Below are 18,693 nucleotides of genomic sequence, written 5' to 3'. Positions count from 1 at the left end.
CAGGTTAAATTGGAGTGAGTGGGCTACACCCATCGTCCCTGTGATGAAAAAGTCGTTGAGCAGCACGCCTGGGGAACCAAAGAATGTTCGCATCTGTGGGGACTTTAAGGTAACAGTGAACCCGGTCCTTCACACCGTACAATATCCACTTCTACGGATTGAAGATATTTTTGCCTCGCTATCTGGAGGGAAACGCTTCACTAAGATTGATCTGGCCCAGGCATATCTGCAAATGGAGGTAGAAGAAGCATCAAAAAAATACCTCACAATCAACACCCATAAAGGTCTCTACCAATACAACCGGCTGGTATTCGGGGTAGCATCAGCTCCGGCTATTTGGCAGAGGGCAATGGAACAAGTCCTGCAAGGGATCCCAGGGACCCAGTGTTATTTGGACGACATCCTGGTCACGGGTGAAAATGACAGTGATCACCTTGCCAACCTGGAGCAGGTGCTCACTAGATTGCAGGAATATGGGCTCCGAGCTAACCACCCCAAATGCGAGTATTTTAGAAAACAAATCTCGTATTGTGGCCACGTTATCGATAAAGAGGGGTTACATAAGTCCCCAGAGAAGATTGAGGCAGTAGTCAAGGCTCCAGCACTGGAAAATGTGTCACAACTGAGGTCGTTCCTCGGGCTGGTAAACTACTACCATAAGTTCTTGCCAAATTTGTCTACAATACTACACCCACTGAACACCCTACTGCAAACTGGGGTGCCATGGAAGTGGAGTGACGAATGTAGACGAGCTTTCCAGAAGAGCAAAACACTAATCACATCGAAAGAGGTATTGGCCCATTACAACCCAGCGTTACCAATTCGGTTGGCATGTGATGCGTCACCCTATGGCATTGGAGCGGTGCTGTCGCACAAATTCTCGGACGGCTCGGAGAGGCCAATAGCCTTTGCGTCACGATCACTAACCTCAGCCGAGCGTAACTACGCCCAGATTGACAGGGAGGCCCTCAGCCTAGTGTGGGGAGTGAAAAATTTCAATCACTATCTGCACGGGCAGATATTCACCTTGCTGACTGATCACCAGCCTCTTGTCTCCATTTTTAATCCGAAGAAGGGCGTTCCGGTGATGACTGCGCAATGACTACAAAGATGGTCACTTTTTCTAGGGGCGCACCACTATGAGATTGAATATAAGGGCACGAAACAGCATGGAAATGCTGATGGGCTATCACACCTGCCACTGCCTACTGCGGAGGAATCACCAGCAGTGGATCCTGTCGAAATATTCCATTCGACTATAGTTGAATACCTACCGGTAACTAACGCTTGTATCGAAAAGGAAACCCGAAATGACCCGACACTGTCTCGGGTATATGATTTGACGGTGAAGGGATGGCCAGCACATGGCGACTCACTGTTGCCAGCATTCTCGACAAGGAGAGAACAGCTGTCAGTGTGCTGGGGGACCTTGATGTGTGGATCCCGAGTGGTAATTCCACCCAAGTTAAGGGATAGAGTGCTCAATGAGCTTCATAAGGGTCATCTGGGAGGGGTAAAAATGAAAAGCCTAGCCAGGGCTTATGTGTGATGGCCGGGAATCGATAAACAAATCGAGGACCTGACCAAGAGCTGCTCAGGATGCCAGAAAGTCCAAAATGCACCACCACAGGCCCCTCTACACCCATGGGAGTGGCCCTCGTTGCTATGGTAACGGGTGCATATTGATTTTGCTGGTCCATTCATGGACTCAATGTTTTTAATAGCCGTGGATGCGCACTCGAAATGGCCTGAGGTCATCAAAATGTCCTCCACCACCACGGAGAAAACTATTGCAGTCCTACGGACCATTTTTGCCGGGAATGGCTTGCCAGAACAGAATTACAGATTTGCTCCGACAACGGACCACAGTTTGTGTCCAAAGAGTTCCGGAGGTTCTTGAAAAAGAATGGGGTAAGGCATTACACATCCGCCCCGTATCATCCAGCCACAAATGGATTGGCTGAGAGGTTCGTACAAACCTTTAAGAAGGCAATAAAGGCTATGTACAATGACAACATTCCGCTGCAGCACAAGGTGGACAATTTCCTGTTCGCCTACCGGAATGCGACACATGCAGTCACCAACCAGGCCCCAGCCATGACGTTCTTTAACCGAAGGTTAAGATCTCACCTGGATTTGCTCAGACCAAACGTACGAAGAGATGTTGAGAGTAAGCAATTCCAGCACATCCATGAGAAGCCAACAAGGAGCTTCAATGTAGGGCAACCAGTCTTGGCCCGCGACTACCGAACAGAAAAATGACAGCCAGGAACGATATGCACACGGCAGGGTCCACTAATGTACACAGTGGACATTGGGGAGAGCATCGTGAGACGCCATGCTGACCAGATCCTAGAGTCACAGGAACAAGTCAACCCCATGCCTCGCCCATACGTATCTGGTGATGAACCCGACGTACAGGTAGCATCTACCCCAGAAACAGTAGCATCAGAAGCTGATGAACCAACCGACGACAGGGGGCCAGAATCGCCTCCGCACCAAGAGCAAGACACTCGGGAAAGGCGCTATCCAGAAAGGATCAGGAAGCCTCCCCAAAGACTGAATTTATAAATAGACTATTTTCAGCTAATGTTGCATGTTAAAAGTGTTAATTGTAATTAGTTTGATATTTAATTGTTAAATGAGTGTTATGGTACTGTTAATCTAAAAGGGGAGGAATTGTAATGTATGTACCTTTAAGGGGGGGAACTACTTTTTACAGCTCATGTATACTGTAGTACCGGCAGTGACCACACCTGTATATAACGCTGAGTAGTAATCTGTACAGATCAGTTGCAGTCTCAGCCACGTTGAGTAAACACCTATTGTACCGTTCTCCGCAGTCTGTGTCTTCTTATACACGGACATAACACTGAGGATGTAATCTAAGCTGACATTCCCAGTGCTGTCCTGAGGCAGTGCTCTACAGTAGGAGGTATGTCATTCAGATGTGACATTAATGTGAGGCCCTGTCTGCCCTCGCAGGGGGATTGAGAAGATCCTGTGGCACTATCAGAAGAGTAGGGGAGGTCTCCCTGATGTTCTGGCTAATATATAACCTCCAACTAACATGACTAAAACAGTTAATCTAGTCAATTATCTCATTAAGGTTTGTGGGATCTTGCCGTGCACAAATTGGCCTCTGCCATTTGCCACATTACAACAGCGACTACACTTCCCATTGGCTGCAAATTACTTTGGGATACTGAGGTTGTGAAAGGCGCTATATGAATTCAAGATCTCTTTTTCCTTTATCTGATGGGCCCAGAAATTCGGCTCTCCACGAGTGAGTACGCACGGGGTACTCACCTGTAGGCCGAATGGAAATGCCGGTTTTCTGCATGCACTGCGCATGTGCGGGAAACCGGCACTCCCGATCCACTGAACGAAGGGGTTCAGAGGTCGAACGCGCGCGCAGGGGAGGCTGCGCGTGCGCTTTGAACTTAGGTTTTTTTTATATACAGGTTTTCCCGGGAGGGTAAGCCTGCAGGATTTACACATTTAAAAAGCAGGCGTAAGGCCTGCTTTTTACAAGGTAAGTGGTCAATTAATTAAAATTAAAACATTTTTTCCACAGGTTTATTATTTTTAAATACTTTAAAGCAAGGTAAGTTTATTTTTAGCCCCGTTTTTTTATAAAACTAGTTTTTACAAAAATTTAATTATTGTTTAAAATAGTTATTTAATGTAATTTATAGTTTATTTAAAAAGTGTGATTTAAAAAAAAATTTATTTGAAGGTTTACTGCTATTTTGGGGCCCGTAGTATTCATAAGTTTTCACAGGTCTTCCTGTCAATCTTATGAATGGGCTTTTCCCTCCTCCGATTGGCTGCCCATGGCTCACGTGATCCCAGGGGACGCATCGCACAAACTACGCCCCTGGGACACGCAAGCACAGCGCGCCGGCAGCTGGGCCAGGCCCCGGAGCGGAATTCAACGGGGCCTAGAGCTCAACTGCCGGCGCGCAAGGTAAGTGCAGGTCGGGGGCGTGCACCCGCGGGAAGCCCCCGACCCGAATTTCTGGGCCATGATCTACACACATTTCAGGAACAGGCCTCAAAATCAGACTGAGCCCCTGCAGTCTGCCCCCGGACCCAGCCACATCTGGGCCACAGCCTGAAACTCTGCCCAGACCTGGAACAGGAGCCTGCAGCACACCTTGGACAGCCCGGGTTAGCCTGTTTGTATGGAATTCCTCCCTCTGATATTGTAACTGTTTAACACAAACTGGTTACAGACTGTGCTGAAATTGGGGAGAGGGACTTCAGACAAACACGTTCAGTGTCCGTACACCAACTCCTCGGAGAGTAATTTCAGGGCGATGTGATGATACAATGGGTCACATTGTCTGCCGTTTACCTTCTGTAGTTGAGGGTCCAGTGGATGAGGTGGAAACATCTGGACTGCTGGTTGCTGCTGGTGTCTCAGTTGAAGCTGATCCCCCAGTTGATTCCTGTCCAGTTGTCGTGGCTCCTGTTTAATATCAGGTTACATGGGTCAGGTTTACACTCGATATTTATTCATTTCAATCTACCTTCCCGCCAGAATGTCCCGTCCTATTACATTGTGTGATCTGCTCAAAATTAGATACAAATTAGGAGTCTACCTTCGCTCAGTGCGTAGCACTCTGACCTGAGTTAGAATATCGTGGTTTCAAGTCCCATTCCACAGACTGAGGATGTAATCTAAGCTGACACTCCCAGTGCTGTCCTGAGGCAGTGCTGTACAGTGGGAGGTATGTCATTCAGATGTGACATTAACGTGAGGCCCTGTCTGCCCTCGCAGGTGGATTGAGAAGATGCTGTAGCACTATCAGAAGAGGAGCAGGGGACTTCTCCCTGGTGTCCTGGCCAGTATTTATCTCCCAACTAACATGACTGATACAGTTTATCTCATCATTTATCTCATTAAGCTTTGTGGGATCTTGCCGTGTGCAAGTTGGCGTCTGCCATTTCCGCATTACAACAGTGACTACACTTCACATTAGCTGTGAATTACTTTGGGATCCTGAGGTTGTGAAAGGTGCTATATAAATTCAAGATCTTTCTTTCCTTTATCTGATGCTCCACTCCCATTTCAGAGACAGGCCTCAACGTCAGACTGAGCCCCTACAGTCTGCCCCCAGACCCTGCCTCAGCACACCCACATCTGGGCCACAGCCTGAAACTCTGCGCTGTCCTGGAGCAGGAGCCTGCAGCACACCTTGGACAGCCCGGGTTAGCCTGTTTGTATGGAATTCCTCCCTCTGATATTGTAACTGTTTAACACAAACATGTAATGTATATACCTTTAAGGGGGGGGACTATGTTTTACAGCTCATGTATACTGCAGTACCGGCAGTGACCACACCTGTATATAACACTGAGTAGTAATCTGTACAGATCAGTTGCAGTCTGAGCCACGTTGAGTAAACACCTATTGTACCGTTCTCCGCAGTCTGTGTCTGATTATACACGGACGTAACATTGGCGACGAGGCAGGTTTGAACCTACCTGCAACGCTGCATCACCTCCCAGGGATTCGTTCCTGGAGATCAGTGGATTGGAGGTCAAGGCCAGAGACTCGGGCGTCGACCACGGGCAACCGCCCAGTCATCCAGCAGAGACTCGAGAATTGCGGGGGAGGCTGTCGAGAGCCAGGCTTGGCTTTCCAGTCGAGGTGGGCCAGCAAAACGGGCTGGCAAAAGGTAGTGCGCGGACCCTTCCCGCCCGACCGAGCGGCACAGCAAAGGGCCGAGCAGCGTCGACGGGGGAGAGAGAGAGGGCAGAGTGCACAGGACGCAGCCGGTGTTCAGGGGCCAAGCAGCGTCGGAGAGAGGGAGAGAGAGAAGCGCGCAAAACCTACAGGGCGCCGCCATTGCCACGAGAACCGCCGGGAGCGGCGTCGGCAGCAGCGGGGGAGGAAGGAAAACATAAGAACATAAGAAATAGGAGCAGGAGTAGGCCAATCGGCCCCTCGAGCCTGCTCCGCCATTCAGTAAGATCATGGCTGATCTGATCCTAACCGCCAATCCACTATCACAGAACCATCTCCTGAACCTAACAGAATTAGATACACGAAATAGGAGCAGGATCAGGCTACACGGCCCCTGGGCCCGCTCCGCTACCCACAGGGCCATGACCGATCCAAACCTAGACTCATGTCCAAATTCCTGCCCGCTCCCCGTAACCTTTAATTCCCTTTACTTCTAGGAAACTGTCTATTTCTGTTTTAAATTTTTGTAATGATGTAGCTTCTACAGCTTTTTGGGGCAGCATATTCCATGGACCTACCACCCTCTGAGTGAAGTAGTTCCTCCTCATCTCAGTTTTGAAAGAGCAGCCCCTTATTCTAAGACTATGCCCCCTAGTTCTAGTTTCACCCATCATCGGGAACATCTTCCCCGCATCCACCCGATCCAACCCCTTCAAAATCTTATATGTTTCAATAAGATCGCCTCTCATTCTTCTGAACTCCAATGAGTAGAGTCCCAATCTACTCAACCTCTCCTCATATGTCCATCCCCTCATCCCCGGGATTAACCGAGTGAACCTTCTTTGTACTGACTCGAGAGCAAGTATGTCCTTTCTTAAGTATGGACACCAAAACTGTACGCAGTATTCCAGGTGCGGTCTCACCAATACCTTGTACAACTGAAGCAATACCTCCCTATTTTTATATTCTATCCCCCTAGCAATGAAAGCCAACATTCCATTGGCCTTCTTAATCACTTGCTGCACCTGCATACTAACCTTTTGAGTTTCGTGCACCAGGACCCCCAGATCCCTTTGTACATCAGTACTTTCCAGTTTCTTGCCATTAAGATAATAACTTGCTCTACGATTTTTCCTGCTAAAGTGCATAACCTCACACTTTCCAGTATTGTATTCCATCTGCCAAATCTCTGCCCACTTACTTAGCCTGTCGATGTCCCCTTGCAGGTTTTTTATGTCCTCCTCTCTCACTACTTTCCCTCCCATCTTAGGGAGACGCCATTTTAAGCCATTGGGAGACGCCATTTTAAACCACACCCAAAATGCCGAAGAGTGGCAGTATCACCGCATTTGACAATGAAGTCGAAGATTGGACTACATATGTCGAACGAATAGAGGTGCACTGCAAGGCAAATGGGGTGTCAGATGACAAGAAAGCGTCGGTATTGTTAAATTTAATGGGTGCAAAGACGTGTGGTTTATTAGGAAATCTAGTAACCCCAACGAAGCCAATGGAAAAGAGTTTTGAAGACATAATAACGATACTAAAGGAACATTTAAACCCCACACCGCTGCTGATAGCAGAAAGATTCAAGTTTCACAAACGGAACCAGCATAAGGATGAAAGCAATGCTGATTATTTAACAGAACTGCGCAAACTATCGAAACACTGCCAGTTTGGAGCGGGACTGACAGATGCCTTAAGGGACAAGTTTGTGTGTGGGCTTCAAAGTGAATGAACCCAGAAACGGCTTTTATCTGAAAAGGACCTTACGCTAGAAAAGGCTTTCAGCATTGCGGTATCATATGAAGCAGCAGCACGGGGCGCTGCAGAGATACAACAGAGACCGCAAGAATATGGCACAAACGAAATGTCATATGGAACAGAGAAGTGCTATCGCTGCGGCAGAACAATACACGACCAGAATGATTGCTGGTTCAAAGACAAAGTATGCAGACAGTGTGGAAAAGTAGGACACATAGCACGAGTCTGCAGGTCGGGAAAGAAAACCAGCAATAAGAAACCTACCAAAGGAAAGTACCAGAAGGTACATAACATGACGGAGAATAGTTCAGATGAACAAAAGAGTGATAACGACTCCAAAAGCAGGGAACTGAGTTGTCTGAAACTACATAATGTGATCACAACGGAGGATCACCGAACCATTTGGGTCACTCTCAAGTTAGCAGGAGTCCAGGTAAAGATGGAATTGGACACAGGATCAGCCCTAACAGTCATAAACCGACGGGACTACCAGCGGCTATTCTCACACATACCCTTGAGAGACACAAAAATTATTTTGAAGACGTACACGGGCCAAAAAGTCTACCCCAAAGGAAAAATAAGGGTGACCGTTATATATAATGGTAAGGAAACACCAAAACTAGACCTGTATGTATTGCAAGATGGAGGACCACCATTACTGGGACGTGAATGGATCCGGAAAATACAACTGGATTGGCATTCCATACAGGCACTGACTGTGGCTGACAAAAAGGATGACGACGTCACGCCTGGGCGGCTGTCAAAGATCCTAACTGACGCGAAAGAAGTGTTCCAGCAAGGACTCGGAACACTAAAAGGCATGACAGCGACGATTAAAATTGAAGAAAACGCAAGCCCAAAATTTTTTAAGGCCAGACCGGTACCTTATGCGATCCGCCCAGCCGTCGAAGCAGAGCTGGAGAGTCTGGAACGTTCAGGTGTAATGTCCAGGTTAAATTGGAGTGAGTGGGCTACACCCATCGTCCCTGTGATGAAAAAGTCGTTGAGCAGCACGCCTGGGGAACCAAAGAATGTTCGCATCTGTGGGGACTTTAAGGTAACAGTGAACCCGGTCCTTCACACCGTACAATATCCACTTCTACGGATTGAAGATATTTTTGCCTCGCTATCTGGAGGGAAACGCTTCACTAAGATTGATCTGGCCCAGGCATATCTGCAAATGGAGGTAGAAGAAGCATCAAAAAAATACCTCACAATCAACACCCATAAAGGTCTCTACCAATACAACCGGCTGGTATTCGGGGTAGCATCAGCTCCGGCTATTTGGCAGAGGGCAATGGAACAAGTCCTGCAAGGGATCCCAGGGACCCAGTGTTATTTGGACGACATCCTGGTCACGGGTGAAAATGACAGTGATCACCTTGCCAACCTGGAGCAGGTGCTCACTAGATTGCAGGAATATGGGCTCCGAGCTAACCACCCCAAATGCGAGTATTTTAGAAAACAAATCTCGTATTGTGGCCACGTTATCGATAAAGAGGGGTTACATAAGTCCCCAGAGAAGATTGAGGCAGTAGTCAAGGCTCCAGCACTGGAAAATGTGTCACAACTGAGGTCGTTCCTCGGGCTGGTAAACTACTACCATAAGTTCTTGCCAAATTTGTCTACAATACTACACCCACTGAACACCCTACTGCAAACTGGGGTGCCATGGAAGTGGAGTGACGAATGTAGACGAGCTTTCCAGAAGAGCAAAACACTAATCACATCGAAAGAGGTATTGGCCCATTACAACCCAGCGTTACCAATTCGGTTGGCATGTGATGCGTCACCCTATGGCATTGGAGCGGTGCTGTCGCACAAATTCTCGGACGGCTCGGAGAGGCCAATAGCCTTTGCGTCACGATCACTAACCTCAGCCGAGCGTAACTACGCCCAGATTGACAGGGAGGCCCTCAGCCTAGTGTGGGGAGTGAAAAATTTCAATCACTATCTGCACGGGCAGATATTCACCTTGCTGACTGATCACCAGCCTCTTGTCTCCATTTTTAATCCGAAGAAGGGCGTTCCGGTGATGACTGCGCAATGACTACAAAGATGGTCACTTTTTCTAGGGGCGCACCACTATGAGATTGAATATAAGGGCACGAAACAGCATGGAAATGCTGATGGGCTATCACACCTGCCACTGCCTACTGCGGAGGAATCACCAGCAGTGGATCCTGTCGAAATATTCCATTCGACTATAGTTGAATACCTACCGGTAACTAACGCTTGTATCGAAAAGGAAACCCGAAATGACCCGACACTGTCTCGGGTATATGATTTGACGGTGAAGGGATGGCCAGCACATGGCGACTCACTGTTGCCAGCATTCTCGACAAGGAGAGAACAGCTGTCAGTGTGCTGGGGGACCTTGATGTGTGGATCCCGAGTGGTAATTCCACCCAAGTTAAGGGATAGAGTGCTCAATGAGCTTCATAAGGGTCATCTGGGAGGGGTAAAAATGAAAAGCCTAGCCAGGGCTTATGTGTGATGGCCGGGAATCGATAAACAAATCGAGGACCTGACCAAGAGCTGCTCAGGATGCCAGAAAGTCCAAAATGCACCACCACAGGCCCCTCTACACCCATGGGAGTGGCCCTCGTTGCTATGGTAACGGGTGCATATTGATTTTGCTGGTCCATTCATGGACTCAATGTTTTTAATAGCCGTGGATGCGCACTCGAAATGGCCTGAGGTCATCAAAATGTCCTCCACCACCACGGAGAAAACTATTGCAGTCCTACGGACCATTTTTGCCGGGAATGGCTTGCCAGAACAGAATTACAGATTTGCTCCGACAACGGACCACAGTTTGTGTCCAAAGAGTTCCGGAGGTTCTTGAAAAAGAATGGGGTAAGGCATTACACATCCGCCCCGTATCATCCAGCCACAAATGGATTGGCTGAGAGGTTCGTACAAACCTTTAAGAAGGCAATAAAGGCTATGTACAATGACAACATTCCGCTGCAGCACAAGGTGGACAATTTCCTGTTCGCCTACCGGAATGCGACACATGCAGTCACCAACCAGGCCCCAGCCATGACGTTCTTTAACCGAAGGTTAAGATCTCACCTGGATTTGCTCAGACCAAACGTACGAAGAGATGTTGAGAGTAAGCAATTCCAGCACATCCATGAGAAGCCAACAAGGAGCTTCAATGTAGGGCAACCAGTCTTGGCCCGCGACTACCGAACAGAAAAATGACAGCCAGGAACGATATGCACACGGCAGGGTCCACTAATGTACACAGTGGACATTGGGGAGAGCATCGTGAGACGCCATGCTGACCAGATCCTAGAGTCACAGGAACAAGTCAACCCCATGCCTCGCCCATACGTATCTGGTGATGAACCCGACGTACAGGTAGCATCTACCCCAGAAACAGTAGCATCAGAAGCTGATGAACCAACCGACGACAGGGGGCCAGAATCGCCTCCGCACCAAGAGCAAGACACTCGGGAAAGGCGCTATCCAGAAAGGATCAGGAAGCCTCCCCAAAGACTGAATTTATAAATAGACTATTTTCAGCTAATGTTGCATGTTAAAAGTGTTAATTGTAATTAGTTTGATATTTAATTGTTAAATGAGTGTTATGGTACTGTTAATCTAAAAGGGGAGGAATTGTAATGTATGTACCTTTAAGGGGGGGAACTACTTTTTACAGCTCATGTATACTGTAGTACCGGCAGTGACCACACCTGTATATAACGCTGAGTAGTAATCTGTACAGATCAGTTGCAGTCTCAGCCACGTTGAGTAAACACCTATTGTACCGTTCTCCGCAGTCTGTGTCTTCTTATACACGGACATAACACTGAGGATGTAATCTAAGCTGACATTCCCAGTGCTGTCCTGAGGCAGTGCTCTACAGTAGGAGGTATGTCATTCAGATGTGACATTAATGTGAGGCCCTGTCTGCCCTCGCAGGGGGATTGAGAAGATCCTGTGGCACTATCAGAAGAGTAGGGGAGGTCTCCCTGATGTTCTGGCTAATATATAACCTCCAACTAACATGACTAAAACAGTTAATCTAGTCAATTATCTCATTAAGGTTTGTGGGATCTTGCCGTGCACAAATTGGCCTCTGCCATTTGCCACATTACAACAGCGACTACACTTCCCATTGGCTGCAAATTACTTTGGGATACTGAGGTTGTGAAAGGCGCTATATGAATTCAAGATCTCTTTTTCCTTTATCTGATGGGCCCAGAAATTCGGCTCTCCACGAGTGAGTACGCACGGGGTACTCACCTGTAGGCCGAATGGAAATGCCGGTTTTCTGCATGCACTGCGCATGTGCGGGAAACCGGCACTCCCGATCCACTGAACGAAGGGGTTCAGAGGTCGAACGCGCGCGCAGGGGAGGCTGCGCGTGCGCTTTGAACTTAGGTTTTTTTTATATACAGGTTTTCCCGGGAGGGTAAGCCTGCAGGATTTACACATTTAAAAAGCAGGCGTAAGGCCTGCTTTTTACAAGGTAAGTGGTCAATTAATTAAAATTAAAACATTTTTTCCACAGGTTTATTATTTTTAAATACTTTAAAGCAAGGTAAGTTTATTTTTAGCCCCGTTTTTTTATAAAACTAGTTTTTACAAAAATTTAATTATTGTTTAAAATAGTTATTTAATGTAATTTATAGTTTATTTAAAAAGTGTGATTTAAAAAAAAAATTATTTGAAGGTTTACTGCTATTTTGGGGCCCGTAGTATTCATAAGTTTTCACAGGTCTTCCTGTCAATCTTATGAATGGGCTTTTCCCTCCTCCGATTGGCTGCCCATGGCTCACGTGATCCCAGGGGACGCATCGCACAAACTACGCCCCTGGGACACGCAAGCACAGCGCGCCGGCAGCTGGGCCAGGCCCCGGAGCGGAATTCAACGGGGCCTAGAGCTCAACTGCCGGCGCGCAAGGTAAGTGCAGGTCGGGGGCGTGCACCCGCGGGAAGCCCCCGACCCGAATTTCTGGGCCATGATCTACACACATTTCAGGAACAGGCCTCAAAATCAGACTGAGCCCCTGCAGTCTGCCCCCGGACCCAGCCACATCTGGGCCACAGCCTGAAACTCTGCCCAGACCTGGAACAGGAGCCTGCAGCACACCTTGGACAGCCCGGGTTAGCCTGTTTGTATGGAATTCCTCCCTCTGATATTGTAACTGTTTAACACAAACTGGTTACAGACTGTGCTGAAATTGGGGAGAGGGACTTCAGACAAACACGTTCAGTGTCCGTACACCAACTCCTCGGAGAGTAATTTCAGGGCGATGTGATGATACAATGGGTCACATTGTCTGCCGTTTACCTTCTGTAGTTGAGGGTCCAGTGGATGAGGTGGAAACATCTGGACTGCTGGTTGCTGCTGGTGTCTCAGTTGAAGCTGATCCCCCAGTTGATTCCTGTCCAGTTGTCGTGGCTCCTGTTTAATATCAGGTTACATGGGTCAGGTTTACACTCGATATTTATTCATTTCAATCTACCTTCCCGCCAGAATGTCCCGTCCTATTACATTGTGTGATCTGCTCAAAATTAGATACAAATTAGGAGTCTACCTTCGCTCAGTGCGTAGCACTCTGACCTGAGTTAGAATATCGTGGTTTCAAGTCCCATTCCACAGACTGAGGATGTAATCTAAGCTGACACTCCCAGTGCTGTCCTGAGGCAGTGCTGTACAGTGGGAGGTATGTCATTCAGATGTGACATTAACGTGAGGCCCTGTCTGCCCTCGCAGGTGGATTGAGAAGATGCTGTAGCACTATCAGAAGAGGAGCAGGGGACTTCTCCCTGGTGTCCTGGCCAGTATTTATCTCCCAACTAACATGACTGATACAGTTTATCTCATCATTTATCTCATTAAGCTTTGTGGGATCTTGCCGTGTGCAAGTTGGCGTCTGCCATTTCCGCATTACAACAGCGACTACACTTCACATTAGCTGTGAATTACTTTGGGATCCTGAGGTTGTGAAAGGTGCTATATAAATTCAAGATCTTTCTTTCCTTTATCTGATGCTCCACTCCCATTTCAGAGACAGGCCTCAACGTCAGACTGAGCCCCTACAGTCTGCCCCCAGACCCTGCCTCAGCACACCCACATCTGGGCCACAGCCTGAAACTCTGCCCTGTCCTGGAGCAGGAGCCTGCAGCACACCTTGGACAGCCCGGGTTAGCCTGTTTGTATGGAATTCCTCCCTCTGATATTGTAACTGTTTAACACAAACATGTAATGTATATACCTTTAAGGGGGGGGACTATGTTTTACAGCTCATGTATACTGCAGTACCGGCAGTGACCACACCTGTATATAACACTGAGTAGTAATCTGTACAGATCAGTTGCAGTCTGAGCCACGTTGAGTAAACACCTATTGTACCGTTCTCCGCAGTCTGTGTCTGATTATACACGGACGTAACATTGGCGACGAGGCAGGTTTGAACCTACCTGCAACGCTGCATCACCTCCCAGGGATTCGTTCCTGGAGATCAGTGGATTGGAGGTCAAGGCCAGAGACTCGGGCGTCGACCACGGGCAACCGCCCAGTCATCCAGCAGAGACTCGAGAATTGCGGGGGAGGCTGTCGAGAGCCAGGCTTGGCTTTCCAGTCGAGGTGGGCCAGCAAAACGGGCTGGCAAAAGGTAGTGCGCGGACCCTTCCCGCCCGACCGAGCGGCACAGCAAAGGGCCGAGCAGCGTCGACGGGGGAGAGAGAGAGGGCAGAGTGCACAGGACGCAGCCGGTGTTCAGGGGCCAAGCAGCGTCGGAGAGAGGGAGAGAGAGAAGCGCGCAAAACCTACAGGGCGCCGCCATTGCCACGAGAACCGCCGGGAGCGGCGTCGGCAGCAGCGGGGGAGGAAGGAAAACATAAGAACATAAGAAATAGGAGCAGGAGTAGGCCAATCGGCCCCTCGAGCCTGCTCCGCCATTCAGTAAGATCATGGCTGATCTGATCCTAACCGCCAATCCACTATCACAGAACCATCTCCTGAACCTAACAGAATTAGATACACGAAATAGGAGCAGGATCAGGCTACACGGCCCCTGGGCCCGCTCCGCTACCCACAGGGCCATGACCGATCCAAACCTAGACTCATGTCCAAATTCCTGCCCGCTCCCCGTAACCTTTAATTCCCTTTACTTCTAGGAAACTGTCTATTTCTGTTTTAAATTTTTGTAATGATGTAGCTTCTACAGCTTTTTGGGGCAGCATATTCCATGGACCTACCACCCTCTGAGTGAAGTAGTTCCTCCTCATCTCAGTTTTGAAAGAGCAGCCCCTTATTCTAAGACTATGCCCCCTAGTTCTAGTTTCACCCATCATCGGGAACATCTTCCCCGCATCCACCCGATCCAACCCCTTCAAAATCTTATATGTTTCAATAAGATCGCCTCTCATTCTTCTGAACTCCAATGAGTAGAGTCCCAATCTACTCAACCTCTCCTCATATGTCCATCCCCTCATCCCCGGGATTAACCGAGTGAACCTTCTTTGTACTGACTCGAGAGCAAGTATGTCCTTTCTTAAGTATGGACACCAAAACTGTACGCAGTATTCCAGGTGCGGTCTCACCAATACCTTGTACAACTGAAGCAATACCTCCCTATTTTTATATTCTATCCCCCTAGCAATGAAAGCCAACATTCCATTGGCCTTCTTAATCACTTGCTGCACCTGCATACTAACCTTTTGAGTTTCGTGCACCAGGACCCCCAGATCCCTTTGTACATCAGTACTTTCCAGTTTCTTGCCATTAAGATAATAACTTGCTCTACGATTTTTCCTGCTAAAGTGCATAACCTCACACTTTCCAGTATTGTATTCCATCTGCCAAATCTCTGCCCACTTACTTAGCCTGTCGATGTCCCCTTGCAGGTTTTTTATGTCCTCCTCTCTCACTACTTTCCCTCCCATCTTAGGGAGACGCCATTTTAAGCCATTGGGAGACGCCATTTTAAACCACACCCAAAATGCCGAAGAGTGGCAGTATCACCGCATTTGACAATGAAGTCGAAGATTGGACTACATATGTCGAACGAATAGAGGTGCACTGCAAGGCAAATGGGGTGTCAGATGACAAGAAAGCGTCGGTATTGTTAAATTTAATGGGTGCAAAGACGTGTGGTTTATTAGGAAATCTAGTAACCCCAACGAAGCCAATGGAAAAGAGTTTTGAAGACATAGTAACGATACTAAAGGAACATTTAAACCCCACACCGCTGCTGATAGCAGAAAGATTCAAGTTTCACAAACGGAACCAGCATAAGGATGAAAGCAATGCTGATTATTTAACAGAACTGCGCAAACTATCGAAACACTGCCAGTTTGGAGCGGGACTGACAGATGCCTTAAGGGACAAGTTTGTGTGTGGGCTTCAAAGTGAATGAACCCAGAAACGGCTTTTATCTGAAAAGGACCTTACGCTAGAAAAGGCTTTCAGCATTGCGGTATCCTATGAAGCAGCAGCACGGGGCGCTGCAGAGATACAACAGAGACCGCAAGAATATGGCACAAACAAAATGTCATATGGAACAGAGAAGTGCTATCGCTGCGGCAGAACAATACACGACCAGAATGATTGCTGGTTCAAAGACAAAGTATGCAGACAGTGTGGAAAAGTAGGACACATAGCACGAGTCTGCAGGTCGGGAAAGAAAACCAGCAATAAGAAACCTACCAAAGGAAAGTACCAGAAGGTACATAACATGACGGAGAATAGTTCAGATGAACAAAAGAGTGATAACGACTCCAAAAGCAGGGAACTGAGTTGTCTGAAACTACATAATGTGATCACAACGGAGGATCACCGAACCATTTGGGTCACTCTCAAGTTAGCAGGAGTCCAGGTAAAGATGGAATTGGACACAGGATCAGCCCTAACAGTCATAAACCGACGGGACTACCAGCGGCTATTCTCACACATACCCTTGAGAGACACAAAAATTATTTTGAAGACGTACACGGGCCAAAAAGTCTACCCCAAAGGAAAAATAAGGGTGACCGTTATATATAATGGTAAGGAAACACCAAAACTAGACCTGTATGTATTGCAAGATGGAGGACCACCATTACTGGGACGTGAATGGATCCGGAAAATACAACTGGATTGGCATTCCATACAGGCACTGACTGTGGCTGACAAAAAGGATGACGACGTCACGCCTGGGCGGCTGTCAAAGATCCTAACTGACGCGAAAGAAGTGTTCCAGCAAGGACTCGGAACACTAAAAGGCATGACAGCGACGATTAAAATTGAAGAAAACGCAAGCCCAAAATTTTTTAAGGCCAGACCGGTACCTTATGCGATCCGCCCAGCCGTCGAAGCAGAGCTGGAGAGTCTGGAACGTTCAGGTGTAATGTCCAGGTTAAATTGGAGTGAGTGGGCTACACCCATCGTCCCTGTGATGAAAAAGTCGTTGAGCAGCACGCCTGGGGAACCAAAGAATGTTCGCATCTGTGGGGACTTTAAGGTAACAGTGAACCCGGTCCTTCACACCGTACAATATCCACTTCTACGGATTGAAGATATTTTTGCCTCGCTATCTGGAGGGAAACGCTTCACTAAGATTGATCTGGCCCAGGCATATCTGCAAATGGAGGTAGAAGAAGCATCAAAAAAATACCTCACAATCAACACCCATAAAGGTCTCTACCAATACAACCGGCTGGTATTCGGGGTAGCATCAGCTCCGGCTATTTGGCAGAGGGCAATGGAACAAGTCCTGCAAGGGATCCCAGGGACCCAGTGTTATTTGGACGACATCCTGGTCACGGGTGAAAATGACAGTGATCACCTTGCCAACCTGGAGCAGGTGCTCACTAGATTGCAGGAATATGGGCTCCGAGCTAACCACCCCAAATGCGAGTATTTTAGAAAACAAATCTCGTATTGTGGCCACGTTATCGATAAAGAGGGGTTACATAAGTCCCCAGAGAAGATTGAGGCAGTAGTCAAGGCTCCAGCACCGGAAAATGTGTCACAACTGAGGTCGTTCCTCGGGCTGGTAAACTACTACCATAAGTTCTTGCCAAATTTGTCTACAATACTACACCCACTGAACACCCTACTGCAAACTGGGGTGCCATGGAAGTGGAGTGACGAATGTAGACAAGCTTTCCAGAAGAGCAAAACACTAATCACATCGAAAGAGGTATTGGCCCATTACAACCCAGCGTTACCAATTCGGTTGGCATGTGATGCGTCACCCTATGGCATTGGAGCGGTGCTGTCGCACAAATTCTCGGACGGCTCGGAGAGGCCAATAGCCTTTGCGTCACGATCACTAACCTCAGCCGAGCGTAACTACGCCCAGATTGACAGGGAGGCCCTCAGCCTAGTGTGGGGAGTGAAAAATTTCAATCACTATCTGCACGGGCAGATATTCACCTTGCTGACTGATCACCAGCCTCTTGTCTCCATTTTTAATCCGAAGAAGGGCGTTCCGGTGATGACTGCGCAATGACTACAAAGATGGTCACTTTTTCTAGGGGCGCACCACTATGAGATTGAATATAAGGGCACGAAACAGCATGGAAATGCTGATGGGCTATCACACCTGCCACTGCCTACTGCGGAGGAATCACCAGCAGTGGATCCTGTCGAAATATTCCATTCGACTATAGTTGAATACCTACCGGTAACTAACGCTTGTATCGAAAAGGAAACCCGAAATGACCCGACACTGTCTCGGGTATATGATTTGACGGTGAAGGGATGGCCAGCACATGGCGACTCACTGTTGCCAGCATTCTCGACAAGGAGAGAACAGCTGTCAGTGTGCTGGGGGACCTTGATGTGTGGATCCCGAGTGGTAATTCCACCCAAGTTAAGGGATAGAGTGCTCAATGAGCTTCATAAGGGTCATCTGGGAGGGGTAAAAATGAAAAGCCTAGCCAGGGCTTATGTGTGATGGCCGGGAATCGATAAACAAATCGAGGACCTGACCAAGAGCTGCTCAGGATGCCAGAAAGTCCAAAATGCACCACCACAGGCCCCTCTACACCCATGGGAGTGGCCCTCGTTGCTATGGCAACGGGTGCATATTGATTTTGCTGGTCCATTCATGGACTCAATGTTTTTAATAGCCGTGGATGCGCACTCGAAATGGCCTGAGGTCATCAAAATGTCCTCCACCACCACGGAGAAAACTATTGCAGTCCTACGGACCATTTTTGCCGGGAATGGCTTGCCAGAACAGAATTACAGATTTGCTCCGACAACGGACCACAGTTTGTGTCCA

At 48.1% G+C, this 18,693-nt stretch overlaps 1 protein-coding gene across 1 annotated transcript in view; it reads right to left on the bottom strand.

Annotated features, from left to right (window-relative positions):
- Window positions 1–4,360: 4,360 nt before the first annotated feature.
- Window positions 4,361–18,693, bottom strand: part of LOC147081767 (uncharacterized) — a gene marked incomplete at its 3' end in the record, with an annotated part of 63,259 nt that continues 48,926 nt past the window's right edge. The window contains exons 19-20 of the mRNA XM_085980700.1: window positions 12,768–12,881; window positions 4,361–4,474 (exon numbers count right to left, since the gene is read on the bottom strand). Of these exons, the coding sequence (XP_085836826.1) occupies window positions 4,361–4,474; window positions 12,768–12,881 (228 nt within the window). The remainder of the gene's footprint in view (window positions 4,475–12,767; window positions 12,882–18,693) is intronic.

This window comes from Somniosus microcephalus, unplaced genomic scaffold, assembly GCF_052327205.1.
Source record: "Somniosus microcephalus isolate GS21.2 unplaced genomic scaffold, FLI_Smic_1.0 scaffold433, whole genome shotgun sequence".
Classification (NCBI taxonomy): Eukaryota; Metazoa; Chordata; class Chondrichthyes; order Squaliformes; family Somniosidae; genus Somniosus; species Somniosus microcephalus.
The sequence above is the reverse complement of the archived record's forward strand: the minus strand, read 5'-3'. Positions and strand labels throughout refer to the sequence as shown.